Consider the following 19183-nt stretch of genomic DNA (forward strand, 5'->3'; position numbering starts at 1 on the left):
CACCTTACTGATGTACAACCTTTGGGAATCCCAGAAATATGAGCTACTCCAACTTTTGGTCAAACCCAAACTTCCATCAAACCTAAGTGCAGTAGGTAGAAAAAGAGGTATTAAAAATATGTAAGGCCTGCATTTTAGATATGAAATGCAAGCTATGAACCACATGAATAAAAAAAAATAAGGCATATTGTATTCAAAGGATCTCATCTTAACCTAGATCTGCTTAGATAATCAAATGAATTCAAAATTTGTGGCAGCAATTAGCACAAGACAGCTCTACTGTAGTCTAAACAATGAGACAGTCCATACTCTAGGCTCTATTCCTCCATTTATAACACATTTAGGGCATACAGTTAAATGAGTACTAATATTTCAAATAATGTATGCTAATCTAATAGTATATCTGATACACATCAACTTTGTAATTTACATACTGTTGAAATTTAGTTGTTTTATTCATACAAATTCTGTGTAAAGTTACTGTCACTAGGTGTCGCCCTTTCTATAATCTGCTGTCCACCCCCCTGTTATCAAGCAAAGTCCATCCCTAGTTACAGAGCAGTATTGAGGGGCTGCAGAAGGGGTGTGTGTGTGTGTGTGTCTTTTCACTGCCTACTATACAAGTCTATGGAGAGGGGAGAGGGAAGCAGGAGCAGAATGAAAAGGACAGACAGACAGACAGACATACTGCAGCTTCCTGGTAAGTTTTATATCTCATCCCAGTGCTGGATTCTCAGCTATACTTCTCAGTTCTGGATTTTGCTCTTCTCATTGTGCAGTGTATAGAAGACATAATAGCCCTTAGGATTCACACACTAGCTCAGAGACAACTGAGAATTAGAGAGAGAGCCTGCACTGCGGACATCCAGTGAAGTAGCTATAGTGGTGGCAATTGCGACCGGGCCCCAAAGCCAAAGGGCCTATGTCGCCCTGCACCATGTCTATTCACTGTTAGTGTAGTAACTAGGGACTATGTAGTAAGCTACACGGGCCCCTATTGCTACAGTAACAGTATACTTACTAACCTTGCTCCTGAGTTGGGTCCAGGCACAGCACGGTGTGATACTGTCCGCTGGGCACTGTATCTAAGCATTGTATCTAAGCATTTCATGTGTGATACTGTCTGTTGGGCCCTGTATCTAAGCATGTCACTTGTGATACTGTCTGTTGGGCCCTATATCTAAGCCTACCATGTGGGATGCTGTATGCTGAGTTGCTGTATTTAATCCTATACAGTGGCGTATCTTTAGAGCTGTAGCCCTACTTATATGCTGTCTCCACTATATATATTTGTGTGTGTGTGTGTGTGTGTGTATATATATATATATATATATATATATATATATACACATACATTTTGGGGGGGCAAAACATATGTACTGGGGCTTTTGCCCCTGATGTTAACAACGCCCCTGGTTGCATCGATGGGTCACTTAGGAGACCCAGTGATGCAAGCCGTGGGCCATCTAGAGAAGTTGGGGGGGGGGGAGACAAAAATAACTTTTGCATCGGGGTCCATAAGCCTCTAGCTACGCCCCTGGCAACAACTGCTAAAAAATGCATAATCCAAGTAATATAATGGCCAGAAATAGTGTTATTCCTCATATACACGCATATGATAGCTTATCCTGAAAAGTTAGGTATGCTTAAAGTTTAAAGTATGCTTTTCTCAACGGTATGCAAAAAAATGCATGCAACTATATACCAATACTGTTGCATATGTCTGCCATAGACTTTTATTGTAAAAACATATTCCTTAGTCAATTAGTGCAGTGTGACATGAAAGTATGTCATGGGATTGCCTTACCTAGAGGCTTTATGACATATGTTTATGTCAGAATGATCCCGGCTGATTCGTCTGATCCCGTAGTCAATAGCTACCGTGGCATCTAAGAAGTTTGGAGGTGGGAGGAGCCAATCGATCATGGGGTGCCCATGGGTTACCATGGCAGCTGGGGTGTAACAAAGCCCCCAAGTCTGCCATAGGTGTAAAAGTTGAATACACATTTTTGCTGGAAGTACTTCTTTAAGCCTATTAGGTTTAAGCCCATAGGTGCCCAGAAGTATGGCCTCATACACAGTCGAGTCACATTATTATGACCACCTCCTCCTGCTTTCGACATCGGCAGCACGTACCCCATGAAGGAAGTGATGTGTTGTGGGTCGGCTTGGTGGCTATATAAGGTGTGTGATAGGCTGTCTGAACACATATCACTCGTTGTTTCCATTGGTAAAAGAGGCGATTTATCAGAGTTGCAAAAAGGGATGATTATTGGCTTTCAGGCCAATGGTGGCAGTATTTCTAATACAGCGCAGTTTGTGAACTGTTTGCGTGCTGCTGTGGTGAAAGTGTATTGTGAGTGTACAAATGGCACCATTGGGAATAACCGATGTGGAAACTGAGGAACACCACATGCCATTGATGTGAGAGATGAACATCGGCTACAAAGGTGCGCGAGAGCCGAACAACACGCTACAGTGGAGAAGCTCACCGTGAAATGCAACCAGGGGGCTACAAGACGTGTGTCTAAAACAACAGTTCAGCGAACCCTACGGCGTATGGGGCTCCGAAGCAGACGGATGGTCACTACTCCTATGCTAACAAAGGTGCATTGGTAAAAAGGGCTTCAATTTGCATGGCAGTATCGGAATTGGACCACCGATGATTGGCAAAGGGTTGCCTTCTCTGATGAGTCACGTTTTTTTGCGTCATCAAACAGATGGACGTTGGCGTGTCAGCCGGGAAACATCAGAGAACAAACACCCTGCAACCATTGCTTGAAGAACACAAGCTGGTAGCGGCAGCATTTGTTCTGGGGAATTTTTTCATGCCATTCTCTGGTCCCACTCATCCATGTGGAAGGCGCCCTGAACCGATTTGGATATGAATCCATCGTTGTAGATCACGTCCACCCATACATGCTTTTTGTCTTCCCTGGGGCAGATGGAATCTTCCAGCAAGACAACGCGACATGTCACACGGCTAGAAATGTTCGACAGTGGTTGGAAGAGCACGACCAAGACTTCCAAGTACTTCCCTGGCCCCCTAATTCACCAGACTTGAACCTAATTGAGCATCTGTGGGACCGCCTCGATCGTCTCGTTCGCTCTATGGATCCTCCCCCACGCACCCTCCAGTAAACGTAGGATGGAGTCAGCATGGCTCCAGATACCCGAGACAACCTACCAGCACCTTATTGAGTCACCCCCAGCCTGACTAGCTGCTGCACACGGTGGTTACTCTGGATATTAGCTGGTGGTCATAATAATGGGACTCGACTGTGTAGATTGGCTGTCAGTGTAACACTGGCAGGCAATAATGCTTTAGAACACTAAGTATTCCAAAGCATTATATAATCAATCAGTTAATCGCAGTTTCAAGCCCCCTAATGGGATGCGGCATGAAAAAATCTGCTTGGTCCATAAGGCCCAAAATTGGATGAACCTTAAGAAGCTATACATTTTTTGTTTTTTGTTTTGTTTTTCTCCTACATTGAACAATGTGGTAGACTGTGAATAATATGGTTTTCAATATTGTCAAGAAGCTTTTCTTTGTGCATATGCTTGGCACATGGAAACCTACGGGTACGTCACAGGACATGTTTGAATCCTTTTTTCCCCCCCCTTTAACGCATCCTGCTGACTAAGGCCCTGTTCACAACACGTTTTTTAATATGCGTTTAACGTGTAAGTAGGGAAAGCTCTCAAAGTTCATTCTAAATATTTCCATAGGGCTACATTGTCTAGCCGGAGGCTAAAATATTGTACTTTCGGGCCTACGCCTGATTGGAATATGTTAGTATACCCCAAAAAGAAAGGTATTGAACAATGTAATATACTACGCTACAGGTAACGGATGCCACTGTATCACATCTGTCACAGGAATTTGTTAAATGTATACGTCATGAAACTAATCAGTTTTATGGATGCCATTATAGTCTATGGATGATGGAAGCATTAAACGAATGCCTAACAGTGGCACCCATCACCCATAGACTATAACAATATCTGTTTAACAGATACGTCATGAAAATGGTCGTGATGTATCCGTTAAACTGATAGTCTGTGTTGAGTACATCTTACAATTGTGAGCTATCATTTCTTTTGTGGTTTTTATTACCCATTCACTGTATTATATTGTATTACAGTGTATCATTTTGAATATCTTCTCATCTTGATCAAATATTATTTGACTTTTGTTTTCTTGAACAGTTTGGAAGGCTCTTTTATTGTGTTGAAATATGTACAGGGTTAAACAATATGGGAAAAGGTCATTGAAATAGTTCTTAAAACACTGAAGACAGAGTAAAATGTCAGTATACCTGATCCTTAAGAACAACGGGAGAATGATCTACAGTGGACAGAAAGTACCGGCTGCAATGGAGAAGTATTGTATAACTCACCCACCTCCTTACGCCTACACTCCACCACAAGGGTCCTCTATCTGTTTCTGTTAAAGCCGAATCAGGCATGCACTTTCATATAACAGGCTGTGCGCAGCAGAATGTTTTCCTGCTCACTTGAAGGTTATAGAACAGATTTTAGATATGTAGTTTACCATATTTAGCATTATTGAGTCAATTTATTGTGGGCTTCCAACTGCAGGATTATTGCCAAATATATGCAGAAAAAGTAAGTGGATCAATATATAAGAATGTAACGGCTAACATGACATCATTTTAAACATTTATAATTCCTAATGAATTAGGTCTGAACCTCGACAACTGTGTTAATATATGCTGCTATGTACTGCAATTACACTCATTAATAACCGGCCCAGCAGACTTCTCTCCTGATGACTTACATTTACCAGGAAATGAATTTTGGAGTGTTTTTCTCATTTTTATTATCTACAGAATGTTATCAAGATCGTTGGAAGACTGCCCAGCATGCTGTTTACATGGCAAACTCAAGCACAATTGCCTAGTACAAGATGTAGTTAAAAACCACAAACCTCCTCAGAAATTATATTTTTATAAGGCAAGATTTTTTTCTAGATTTAGGCCTCATGCACACGAACGTAAGAACGCCCATAATTACGGGCCGTAATTACGGGCCCATAGACTTCTATTGGCCACGGGTACCTCTCCGTATGCTTACGGGAAGGTGCCCGTGCCGTTGAAAAATATAGAACATGTCCTATTTCAGGCCGTAATAAAGGCACGGGCAGGCCCATAGAAGTCTATGGGCTCCCATAATTACGGGTGGCTACGTGTGTGCACCCGTACTTACGTTGCTAGGCGATGTCAGGGGATAGTCACTGTCCAGGGTGCTGAAAGAGTTAAACGATCGGCAGTAACTTTCAGCACCCTGGACAGTGACTACCGATCACAATATAGATCAACCTGTAAAAAAAAAAAAAGACGTTCATACTTACCCAGAACTCCCTGCTTCTTCCTCCGGTCCGGCCTCCTGGGATGACATTTCAGCCTATGTGACCGCTGCAGCCAATCACAGGCTGCAGCGGTCACATGGACTGCCGTGTCATCCAGGGAGGTCGGGCTGGATATCGAAAGAGGGACGCGTCACCAAGACAACGGCCGGGTAAGTATGAATTTATTTTACTTTTACTGCGGAATGGGCTGTCCCTTCTCTCTATCCTGCACTGATAGAGAGAAGGGCTGCCGATTAGTGCAGTGCAATTTTGCAGCGTAAGGGTATGTTCACACGAGGGCGTCCGTAACAGCTGAAATTACGGGGATGTTTCAGCCTGAAAACATCCCCGTAATTTCAGCCGTAACGGCATGTGCAGGCGCTTGAACGCCGCGTCCATTACGGACGTAATTGGCGCAGCTATTCATTGGAGTCAATGAATAACGGCTCCAATTACGGCCAAAGAAGTGACAGGTCACTTCTTTGACGCGGGCGTCTATTTACATGCCGTCATTTGACAGCGGCGCATAAATATACGCCTCGTGTGAACAGACAAACGTCTGCCCATTGCTTTCAATGGGCAGATGTTTGTCAGCGCTATTGAGGCGCTATTTTCGGACATAATTCGGGGCAAAAACGCCCGATTTACGTCCGTAAATAGGCCGTGTGAACATACCCTAAACGTGCCTGTAAATACGGGTGGAATACTGGTGACACCGGACCCGTATTCACGGGCACGGGTCCGTAAATACTGGTGAAATATGGGTCGAATACGTGTGACCAAGGACCCGTATTTACGGGAGGAAAAAAATACGTTCGTGTGCATGAGGCCTAAGAGGAAGAATTGGTTATATCTATTGTAACGGTGATTCTATGAAATCCTTGTATTTACTTTGGATTGGCATTATATAGCAATACTACATGTGGTTGTGCTGTATAGGGAATTTATTTATTTCAATTCTTTCAATGTAGCATGCAATGGTTTTCAGTTATTTATTTATTTCTGTTACTTATACAGTATATAGTGGGGCTCAAAATCTAGATAACAACCTATCTGTATATTTTGTGGAGTGTGGGAGGAAATCGAAAAGCTGGGGGAAACCTACACAAACACATAGAAAAAATAATCCATGCAGATGTTGTCCTTAGTTGGATTTGAACTCAGAACCTCAGTGCTGCAAGGTAATAGTGCTAACCACTTAGCGCCCTCATATAGTAATTAGGTCCCTCTTTGTGCCCGCATATAGTAGTTAAGTGCCCCTTTGTGCCCGCATATATTAGTTAAGTGCCCCTTTGTGTCTGCATATAGTAGTTAGATCCCCTAGTGCTGCACAAATCTGATGGAATTGCCAACGAAGGCTCTGAACGCAAATGGGAACAGAGCCTAAGTAAATCTGTCTTGTGGTATTAATAATATTACTATTGCAGAATCTATCATTATTTCTCTACCTGACACTCTTCTGTATGGTATTCATCAGATTGTGTTACTTAGGTTTCCTAGGAACTATTTGACTTCCTGTGTGGGTGATCACTATTTGAGTACATCTAGACGCAGAGGAAACCCACGCAAACATGAGGAGAACATACCAGCTCCATGCAGATGTTGTCCTTGGTTGGATGTGAACACAGGACTCCAATATTGTAACACTGAGCAGCGTGGTGGCTCAGTGTTACAATATAAGACATGCACGCATTCTAGACTCCATTTTTATAGGAAACAGACTAGTATGCTTTTGAAACTAGAGGAGGGGCGGATGGATATGCTAAAAGCATACAGGTATTTTTGGACTTAAACATTGATGTTATATACCCATGTGAGATTCTTGCTGGTGCTGGTCCTTGTGCTGGGACTGACACCGAGCTGAAGATCGCAAACACCACACCACTCTAATCCATGGACTATATCTGGTATTGTAGCGCAGCCTCATTCACCTGAATGAGGATGAGGTAGAAAACAGGTACATAATATGGAAAAGAGCGGTGTTGTATCTGGAAATATCACAAAAGGATAGATTGTTATGATGTACTTGGACTCAAACATTGATGGGTATATCCCATGTCCATACAATGCCTTTAACCCCTTAAGGACACGGCCAATTTTAGCCTTGAGGACAGAGCAATTTTTTTAAAATTTCCCTCTTTGCATCCCGACGCTCATAACGCTTTTTTTTTTGTACGACGTAGTTGTATGAGACTTTGTTTTTTGCGGGACGAGTTGTACTTTATGTACGTAAAAATTTTTGGTACAAATACATTATCGTTTCATTTCTATACATTTTTAATTAGATTAAAATGCAGAAAAAAAGCAGTTGCGCAGCAGTTTTAATATTTATTTTTTTACACCATACACCGATCATAATAAATAATGTTATACATTTGTTGTACAGGTTGTTACGGTCGTGGCGATACCAAATAAGTCTATATTATTTCATGTTTTGGGACTTATATTTTAAAAAGTTTATTTATTATAAAAAATGTGTGTTTCTGTGTATTTTATTTACTTTTTTATTTATTTATTTACCATTATTTTTTTTTTACATTCATTTAACTTTTTTTTTTTAATCCCATAAAGGGATTTATCATTTTTATTTTTATTTTGTAACTGTAATGTACTGGCATAGATCTATATGCCAGTACATTAGCCTGTTACTGATTGTACACAGGCAGTTGTTAGGGCATACCTCAGTATGCCCTAACAACAGGAAATATGTTCAGACAGCCCTGGGGTCCTTCACTGGACCCTGGGCTGTCTGGCCATACGAGTTGTGGGCTTTGATCGCGTCACAGTTATTTTCTGTGACGCGATCAATGTGCAGTCCCCTCTCCTTGAACGCCGCGATCAGCTGTCATCGCGGCGTTCAAAGGGTTAACAGCGGAGAGAAGATGTTTCTCTCCTCTCCGCTGTCAGAGCGGGGCCGTGGCTGTGTATTACAGCCGTTGCCCCGCTCTCGATCGCGCGCACAGACGCGCGCAGGGACGGCTGTCACACAGGACGAGTATGCTCGTCCTAATGCGCGAAGTGCTCGCCGCTCAGGACGAGCATACTCGTCCTGTGTCGGCAACCAGTTAAAAGCGGAAAATACTGAAAGTTCTGATTAGGTCTAGTTGGAAATCAAACAAATAGACTACGTTCTGTAAGGTGTCATTGCTAGCCTTTATTACACAAGTAAAAATAGTCATATTGTTTGACAATAATAATCCTCCTAAGTGAGCATATCATTTGCATTTTTTTTGTAGGGTTCAGTAGTTTCTTTCCGAAAATGTTAGAGTTGTCAAGCTGTAGAGGCATTTGATGAGACAATTTAGATTAAAATCAACTTGAATTGACAGTACATTGTACACCGCTAAATTTCAATAGGTCTATTAACCCCTTTCCCGCCCAATCACGTTACTGTACGTGACAATCGGCGGTGCTTTCCCGCATTCTCACGTACAGTAACGTGACGACAATAAACTGTCACCATGTCATTTCACATGGTGACAACGGGCAGATCGTGGCGGTGAGTAGCAACAAACACTTACCGCTCGCCGGCACAGGACCAATCAAAGCGGTCCTGTGACGCCGATGGCTGTGATTGGTCATTCAAAACTGAATGACCAATCACAGCATAGGTAAACAAAAGAAGCGGGATTCTTCTCATCACCGGCTCTGACAAGCTCATTTCTGTCAGAGAGCTTGTGAGAGTCGGTGTGTGAAGCCCTGTCAGAAATAAAAAGTGAAAGAAAACTGAATAAAGATCTCTTCTAGATCTCCTCAGATCTCCCCAGATCCTCCCAGATCTCCTCAGATCTCTCCTGTCCCAGTAGTTATAAAATAATCCCCAAATCGCCCACCCATTACCCCAGTGAAATTACTGCGCCATATTACTTTAGGCGATACCCTAAATACCCCCAGATCGCCCCCTCACTGCCCAGTGAGAGAACATTGAGCCGTGTCAGTGTCCTGTATGATCCACACAGATCGCCACCATTCACTGTTGCCCTGCCACATACAGTGACAGTTTTATGCAGTGATCCAGTCAGTTCCATGCCGCTCCTACATTTTTGAGAACGCTAGTTTGTTTCTAGTTAATTAAAAAAAATATATACAAAATAAATATATATAAAAAAACTTTTTTTTCTTAGGGACAGTTACGTTTTAGGGTTACGATAAACTTAGATCTGTTACATTGTAGTGTACATTACTGCAATATGGCGCAGAAATTTTATAGCCCAGAGGAAGCATACGCTATGCTGTGCTCGGATACAGACTCTACTAGCGATGATGAAATGCAGTTCGTGCTGACATCATCTTCGTCTAGCGAGTCTGATGAGCCCCCCCAGCAGCGCAGAAGAGTTGCTGGTACTGACCAGCCCCCCAATAGTGAGGCGATATGGATGCCTGCTACAAGTTATGCCCCCCAGGTTCCTGACTTCACCGCATCCTCAGGAATCCAAGTGGAGAATACGGGGTTCGGAGAGTTTGATTTTTTAAAATTATTTTTCTCCGCTGAATATATAAATGTAACAGAGAAATTTATATGCGGAACAATTTCTCGCCCACAGTCCCACATCCTACTATTCCAAAGGCCAAATTTGGACCCCCACAAACTCAGAGGAGCTTTGCAAATTTTGGGGCCTGTTACTATATATGGGCCTCATGAAGAAACCCAGCATTAGGGACTACTGGTCATCGGATGTCCTATATAATACCCCCCTTTATGTCACCATTATGACCAGAAAAAGATTTGAGGTCATCCTCAAATTTCTGCATTACGATGAGCCAAATTATGACCGTTTATACAAAATAAGGCCTGTCATCAACTATTTTAATTTAAAATTTGCCCAAATTTACACCCCAGGTAAAAATATTGCGATCGATGAGTTTCTCGTCAGTTTTAAGGGAAGGCTCCACTTCCGTCAATACCTCCCAAATAAAAGGGCCCGGTATGGAATAAAGCTGAATAAAATCTTTGAAAGTTCCACTGGGTACACACATTGTTTCCGGATTTATGGGGGAAGGGATTCCAAAATTGATCCCCCAGAGTGCCCCCATTCCCTTAGTGTCAGCGGAAAAATTGTATGGGATCTTATACACCCGCTACTTGGCCAGGGATATCATGTCTATATAGACAATTTTTATAATAGCATCCCTCTCCAAAAGTGCCTTTTGGCAAGAGCGACAGTGGCCTGTGGCACGATCAAAAAAAATTCTAAGGGCCTCCCCAAAACCCTCCTGGGCCAGACATTGCCAAAAGGAGAAAGCAAAGCAATGTGCAGAGAGAATATGCTGCTAGTGAAATATAGGGACAAGAAGGATGTCCACATTCTATCAAGCATCCATAAGGATAGCAGCATCAATGTTCCAGTTCGTGGCTCCAGCACCACAACTTCCAATCCTGCCTGCGTACTGGATTATAACCGCTTTATGGGTGGGGTGGATCTATCTGATCAGGTCATAAAGCCGTATAGTACCAATGCGGAAAAGTAAGACCTGGTACAAGAAACTGGCAGTCCACCTCACCCAAATGGCAACGTATAACACATTTGTAGTGTCCAGATACGTAGGCAATACAAATACATTTCTCCAATTTCAGGAGACTATTATCAAGGCCCTTTTATTTGACAACCCAGAAGGGGAGGGCACTTCTTCGGGAGATTCCAGTTGCCGTATAATTCCAGGCCAGCACTTTCCCTCAGTAAATCCCCCCACTGACAAGAAAACAAGACCCCAGAAAAGATGTCGGGTGTGTTCCAAAAAAGGCATTAGGAAAGACACTATCCACCAGTGTGAGACATGGCCCACAAAGCCAGGCCTATGCATCACTGAATGCTTCAAAATTTACCATACCTCCACTGAGTTTTAGATTATTTTATTTATACACCCGTTCATTTTACAAATTGGCCATTTTAAATTTATTTTTGAAGCTGAGTAATTTTATATCATATATTTTTGCCCACTTACTAAAATTTAAAAGAAGCCCAAACTAAACGAAAAAATCTTACTACACCCCTAGATGAATACCTAAAGTAGTTTCACATTATAATTAGTCACACCAAATTTAAAATATTTTTGAAAAACTTCTAACAAAATTCTCACTATACCGCTAGATGAATATCTACATGGTTTCATATTATAATTAGTCAGAAAAAATTAAAATATTTTTGAAAAACCCCTAACAAATTTCTCACTATACCCCTAGATGAATACCTTGAAGGGTAGAGTTTTCAAGATAAGGTCAGTTGGAATCACTGAAATAGCATACTTGAGATAAAAATTAAATTTTTTATTTGACAGCATCATTTCATATAAGTGTAATATTCCTTCAATACATATTTTTTTTAATAATTTTACTGTGTTTGCCTATTATTATAACTATGTCCTGCCATATAAAGCTATTATATTAATTCTTATAAACTGTTTGGGGATATGGGCATAGTTCTTTATATTTGGAGGTTACTCAATTTCCGAGCTGTTCCTGATCAATACATTATCGGCTTTTTTGTTGTTCAGGCTTTTGCACAACCTGTTAAACCCGAAAATACTTCCAGGAAAACTGACAATATCTTAGGGGATTAGTGATCCTTTACTGTCCATAAAGATGGTGTTGGACACTGCCCTTTTATATATTCTGTAGGTGATTGGTTGTTTTGCGCACATTACGGTTCCTACTTTGCCGGGCAGGGACCTGTAATGGTGTGCCAACGTCCCTTGGCACGTTCGTCTCTCATATATAGTGATTGATGGGGCTAAAGAGACGTTGTATGATCAGTCCCTTTGAAAAAAAGAAGTGACATTATAAAGCCCTGTTCTTTCATCCTGTGTGGACATGCTCAAGTTCTAAAAATTTTCCTCCAGTTCTCAAATATATTGCCCTTCAGTCCAATACAGTTCTAATTGTAATTCTCCCTGCTTTAACAGTTGTTAACAGCTGTGGACTGACACATTTGTTGGTCATCTGCTTTGTTAGCATGACATAGTTACATACACTGGCAAATGCATTTCTATTGGTTAATATGCTGTGGAAGGCAACCATGCCCCAAAAATAATAGATTTGTTAAAAAAAATGACCACCTAAATACCATGATTCCGGCTATGAAAACCTAGTGGTAGAAACACTCATTAAACCACTAGGTGAATACTTTAGGGGTGCAGTTTTCAAAATAGGGTCACTTCTAGGGGTGTTAGATAGTTCTGCAAGCTCAAATCCTTTACAGGCATGGAGTGGGGCCTATCAACTCATTCAAGCTAAAATTATGTTCTGAAAAGCCAAAGGGTGTTTCTTTGCTTTGGGGTCACACAGTGTGGGCATTCAGCAGATTACGGCCTAAGTGGGGGTATTTCTGGACACAGGAGAAACTAGGTAATAAATGTTGGGGTGCGTTTCATCAGTTTCATGTACTATTTTGGAAAAATATGTCCTAGAAATGACGCATTTGTGAAAAAAAATGTATTTTTTATTATTGAGGGGTGTCGTTTCCAAAATGGGGTCACTTTTGGGGGTTTCTACTGTTTTGGTCCCTCCAGGGCATTGAAAACACGACATGGCATCGAAAACGATTCCAGCAATATCTGCGCTCCAAATGGCACTCCTTCCCTTCTGAGCACTGCCGTGGGTCTAAACAGCCGTTTATTACCATATATGGGGTATTGCCGTAATCGGGAGAAATTTCTTTACAAATGTTGGGGTGCTTTTTCTCCTTTATTCCTTGTAAAAATTAGAAAATTCTATGTTTTTTTCAGAAACAAAGTAGATTTTCATCTTCACAGACTAACTCCAATAAATTCAGCAAAAAACCTGTGGGGTCAAAATGCAAACTATACCCCTAGAAAATTTCCTTGAGGTGTTTAGTTTCCAAAATGGGGTCACTTTTGAGTTTTTTTTTACTATTTTGGTCCCTCCAGTGCATTGCAAACGCGACATGGCACGGAAAACCATTCCAGCAAAATCTGCGCTCCAAAATCCAAATGCTGCTCCTTCTCTTCTGAGCTCTGATGTGGGTCTAAACAGCAGTTTAGGGGTATATTGGGGTATTAATGTAATCGGGAGAAATTGCTTTACAAATGTTGGGGTGCTTTTTCTCCTTTATTCCTTTTAAAAATTAGAAAATTCTATGTTTTTTTCAGAAAAAAAGTAGATTTTCATATTCACAGACTAATTCCATTAAATTTAGCAAAACAACTGTTGGGTCAAAATATTAACTATACCCCTAGATAAATGCCTTCAGGGGTGTAGTTTCCAAAATGGGGTAACTTTTGGGGGGTTTCCACTGTTTTGGCACCACAAGACCTCTTCAAACCTGACATGGTGCCTAAAATATATTCTACAAAAAGGAGGCCCCAAAATCCCCTAGGTGCTCCTTTGCTTCTGAGGCCTGTGCTTCAGTCCAGTAGCAAACTAGAGCCACATGTGGGATATTTCTAAAAACGACAGAATCTGGGCAATAAATATTGAGTTGCGTTTCTTGGGTAAAACCTTCTGTGTTACAGAATTTTTTTTATTACAAATGAATTTTGGCAAAAAATATTAAATTTGTAAATTTCACTTCTATTTTGTTTTAATTCCTGTAAAATGGTTAAAAGGGTTAAAACACTTTCTGAATGCTGTTTTGAATAATTTGAGGGGTGAAGTTTTCAAAATGGGGTGATTTATGGGGACTTTCTAATATTTAAGGCCCTCAAAGCCACTTCAGAACTGAACTGGTCCCTGAAAAAATAGCCTTTTGAAATTTTCTTGAAAATGTGGGAAATTGCTGCGAAAGTTCTATGTCTTGTAACGTCCTAGAAAAATAAAAGGACGTTCAAAAAAATGATGCAAACATAAAGTAGACATATGGGATATGTGAAATAGTAGCTATTTTGTGTGGTATTACTATCTGTTTTACAAGCAGATACATTTAAATTGAGAAAAATGCTAATTTTTGCAAATTTTCTCTAAATATTGGTGTTTTTCACAAATAAATATTGAATTTATCGACCAAATTTTTTCACTAACAATATGTCATGAGAAAACAAACTCAGAATCGCTTGGATAAGTAAAAGCATTCCAGAGTTATTACCACATAAAGTGACACGTCAGATTTGAAAAAATGGGGCTGGCGCTGAAGGCCAAAATGAGCTTGGTCCTGAAGGGGTTAATATGTGTTACTTTATTAGAGAGTGTTAATAGTCCTCATAATACCTTACGACAGGTTTGATATAGGTCAGAAAGCTGAGACCGTAGTTTAATCTTGGAATGTTATGGCATATTCCCAGGATATGCTAAAACATTATGATCGGAGGGAGTCTAACTTCTGCGTCCCCAGCCGATCCCGAGAACCTAGCGACTGAGGTCCCTTTAGGTTTTTCTATGCAGTGGCTTTTCCGTCTATTCGCTGTGCAGGGAACTGCAACATAGCTCCATTTAAGGGAATGGGGCTGCGTTTTAGCGCACTACCCAGCAGAAGGATGGGAGAGTCGGTGTGCAGGGAAACACTGTAAAGGAGTGCTTAAAGAGGACCTGTCATGTCCCTAGAAAAGGTAATCTGCTGTCGTACCTGCAGTGCTACCTTCTCCCTGATTCCAGGATCATTCATTTGATGTTGCTTCCCCCGCAATCAGCCTCTGCAATCAGCATGTTCATTTCTGCGTCTGGTATTCAAATTCTTGAATAAATGTACATCTGGGTGGTCTCTTTCTTGTTTTGTTGCATTACAACCTTGAATTCAAATCTATATTTGGGGGGGGGGGGGTTGCACCATTTGATTTACAATTTGGACTATTCTGTCAGGTCCATTACAAATTCAAATCAAATTTAAAATCCATTTTAATTCTAGTTTGTAATGCAACAAAACGCCAAGGGGGTGAATACTTTCGAAGGAACTGTTTGTTATTTACTTTACAACTAATTTCGGCAGAAAATGCATGGGTTAAAAATCACAACCAAAATTGCTCCAAGTTTGCGACATTTGTCAAAAAGCAAAACCGGTAAGAAAAGGGTTGTGGTCAAGCTGCAAATGTAGTTGAATTTTTTTTTTAGAAGGCAAAGGTTAAGAAAGGTGGCGAGGTACTGTATAAAAGTAGATCGAACCAGTCCGATAATTCCAAATGTACCAGATTTATTAAGACGCGCGCGGCTTTTTTTAATTTCATTGTTGCAAAATTGGTGCCACTGAAAAATAAATGTCGGCCAATGTGTTTTCTGCTATAAGCTATACATTTTTGTTTTTACAGTATGAAGATCTGATGGAAAACTTCAAAACTCTTCATAAGGAGTGTGAGCAGCTAAAAACGTCTGGCTTCTCTACTGCAGAGATTAGACGGGTAATGACAGCTTTGTGTGCTTTTTGTGTCTTTATTATAGCAATGAAGATTTCTAGATCTTTAATGTGCAAAATGTCAGCATTTTTTTTTATACTTATTATACATTTTATTTTGGAACATTTTGTCTCGTATCAGTTAGGCCCTGTAGTTGCTGTTGACTGGTATTATTTTGCTGTAGATTCAGTTGATCTGAAAATGTTGTTTTTAAAATCCTTCTATAGAATCAACATATTCCACAGCTCTGTACACAGATATTATTTCCTTAGCCGATTGACTTGATAAATATAATTTTTGGGATGTGGAAGAAAAATCCGAGTGCACAGAGGAAACCCATTCACACACTATTGGAACATACAAACTCGAAGCAAATTATTTTCAGTAAATTTGTATTTATAGTGATGTATTTAAAATATCTGAAGGACGCTTATATCACCCTGTTACATCTTTAGGACATCAGTGCAATGGAAGAGGAAAAGGATCAGCTAATGAAGAGAGTTGAACGTCTTAAAAAAAGGGTACGAATAAATTTATACTGTAACATTTCAATGTCAAAACTGTCGGCTGAGGGAATGCAAACATGGATTATGAGCTGCATGTTGCTGTTTTAGTTAGGAAGATACAAATGCAACTGACAGAAAGGGGATCTCCTTAGGCCGAAGGCCAAAGCTTCTAAGAAACTTGAACCCAATAGCTTTCTGTCAACTGTTGGGATTAATGAACATGAAAAGGAAATGCTAAGAAAGACCTGTGATACACTTGATACGTCTACTTATTTTCTTAAGAATCTGACAGTCACTTGCACCACTTTTTATTTACTGCAGGTGGAGACAGTTCAGAATCATCAACGGATGCTGGAAATAGCAAGTCAGCTGCGTGTCGAAAAGGAAAGAGAAGAATCTCTGGCTCAACAGAAGCAGGAACAGAGAAATCAGGTACTTTCCTAACACACTGTGTACAATTCTCAGAGTCAGTAACAGCAATATCATTTAGAAAAAAACCTAAAAAGAAGTTGTGGGCTTTAAATTATATACAAGTCACATACAAGTCAATACCTTTGGGTAAAGCTTTACTGCAATTTATTTTCTACAGTAATGGTTTCTTAGCTGATTTTTAGTGCAGCAATTTTAGGACATGGCTATAGTTTGTAAATGATCTAATGGGAGTCTGAGCTAGTCTGAAATCCACCTCCTGCCCCCTCACTTATGCTTTACACTGCAGCTATAATTGTTAAGATTATTGTTCTGTATAAGTACAAGTCCACCACAAACTCACCTGGAAGTCAGTTCATAGAGATCTGATTTTCATTACTGATATGGATAGAATAATTTTAAAGTACAAATAACTAAGGCTGGCCATACACATTTGATGTATGTCGGCCGAACCTGCCGATAGTCGATGGGACTGGTTGACTATCTAATGTGTATTGTGGTATCCAGGCTCTGCCACGATTGCCAATGTCGTGGGAGAGACGGGTCAGGCATGTTGAATTCCAACATGCCCGATTCTTTTGTTTGCTGCTTTCTCCCTATTGAAATCACGTGCACGTTCAGATGAGCCGAGCGTGCGTATGTATTGGGAAGTAGAAGGAATAGCTGTCGGCTAAACAATAATTTCATCTCCAGTATATGGCCCCCTGAAACCACTAGTGAAAAAATAATAATCTAAGAAGTAATTTTCATACATATATTGAGGCAAATGAGCCTCAGTATAAGGTATGTCTGAACATCTGTTTTAAAGGAAGGCTGTCACCAAAACAGATCTCTATATCTATGGGCATCTAACAAATGCCATAAGAAACACAAACCAGTGGGTGTTCTTGCACCCACTGAGCACCCCAACTTAAACTCCTATTTGGTGGTTTGCAAGAAAGTGCGCCTTGAGAAATTATTGGCCGAGCGGGACCATATTGCTATATCCACAGTACTAGTATGGTGCAATGGATGCGACCACGTGGTCTTTTCAGTCGACCAATTGAGTGGAGCACTCTGAACAGGGGCTTGTTTTACTCAGCGTGCTTGTTAGATTTTCCACGTTAATGGGGTCTGTCCATATTCTCTTTATAGCAGTTCACATCGGTAATTAGGTGTCATGAAATCCCATCATCTGAAACAAAATCTATCATTCTTTTCTAAATATATCTGAACTCTATATCATGCTGTCACAAAGGAACTGAAGCATAAGCAGAAAGAGGTATTAAAAAAACAACAACTTTTAGCTTAAGTAAATACATACACTAAACTGGTGTAGACACAAAACCTCAACGTTGCGTATGGAGATGGAATAATTTTTCTCTCCATACTGCTTGAACACTTTCCTTGGATCGTCATAGCCTACCTCACTGCCCTCCACTCCCACCCTACAATAGGGCCTATTCTCTCCGCCTGTATAACATCCAAAGTCAGGAAACATTATCTTTCTCCCCCATGTTCCATGTTTTAGGGAATGTCTCCCCCTCCATACATGCTGCGATGAGCATCAGATCTGGGATTATTTCTCCTAGATGACCGCTGTGAGTAAGATTTTGAATCGAGCGGCTGTCGAGCATGCGTGTTGCCACGCCATTCAAACTCTAAGGGGCTGATGGAATCAGTCTAGCACAAAACAGGTTGTCTGACTCTATTGGGACTCCATCAATTCAAAGTAAAAGCATTGACAGAACTCACATCTTCATGCAATGATGTGTGTGTTTTTACTTTGTAATGACCTGTGTGCAGTGGCGCACTGATGGGGGTGTCCGACGGATCTGCCACCTAAGAGCACAAGCGCATGGAACACCTCATCTCTCCTACTTCCCTACTAAGAAAGGAGGAGGACAGACCGTGGCTGCCAGCACAGACCACCGAACAGTGACACTGGGATTGGGAGGGAGCCAGGAGGTGGCTCAGGAGGCAGCTGGCAGCAGCCCTAGCCATCACCCCCGCCGCCCCCCCCCCCCCAACAGCGCTCCACTCTTCACACTGTCCACCAATTAATTTGGTTTTTGTGTCTATGAGTACAGGACTACCACCCCCCTCTGACTCCCTGAACTATTTATGCCACTTTATTTAATACAGTGGCATACGTCCGAGGCTTCCATTGGAGGTATACGTCCAGAGTATTTTCCAATGTATACGTCTATTGTACGCTGCAAATGCACTGCAAATAGAGCTTTAGTTACTCACTAAAGCTATTAACCCTCTCTGACTCCTCTCCAACCAACATAGGCGGAGCAGGATGCGTGGTACTATATTAAACCAACATGAAAGTTTCAGACCATGCCTTCATGATGGTTAGTTGTGGAAATAGAAGCAATTTCATAATTTTAGTGTTTGCTTTTATTTTTACACAAAACCAGCATGAAAGCATGGCCTGATACATTACATAGCTTGCATCGCTTCATCCGCCACATCCTTTGAGACCCCGACACCCCACCCCCAAGCATAATTTTGGTTGTCATGAAAAGTGGACATGCACATGTTCTTTATAGTTTAATGGTAGGCCCTCAGAATTGTTTTCTCTAGGGGGTCGAAGTTATGCCAGTCCTTCACC

The 19183-nt window shown here is 41.1% G+C and overlaps 1 protein-coding gene across 3 annotated transcripts in view; it reads left to right on the forward strand.

Moving 5' to 3' along the window:
• Positions 1 to 19183, forward strand: part of IFT81 (intraflagellar transport 81) — a 156973-nt gene that overhangs the window by 40412 nt on the left and 97378 nt on the right. For all 3 annotated transcript variants that reach the window (XM_075834517.1, XM_075834508.1, XM_075834520.1), the window contains 3 exons: positions 15566 to 15655; positions 16105 to 16170; positions 16477 to 16587. In XM_075834517.1, the coding sequence (XP_075690632.1) occupies positions 15566 to 15655; positions 16105 to 16170; positions 16477 to 16587 (267 nt within the window). The remainder of the gene's footprint in view (positions 1 to 15565; positions 15656 to 16104; positions 16171 to 16476; positions 16588 to 19183) is intronic.

The sequence above is a fragment of the Rhinoderma darwinii genome, chromosome 1 (genome assembly GCF_050947455.1).
Source record: "Rhinoderma darwinii isolate aRhiDar2 chromosome 1, aRhiDar2.hap1, whole genome shotgun sequence".
In the NCBI taxonomy this organism is placed as follows: Eukaryota; Metazoa; Chordata; class Amphibia; order Anura; family Rhinodermatidae; genus Rhinoderma; species Rhinoderma darwinii.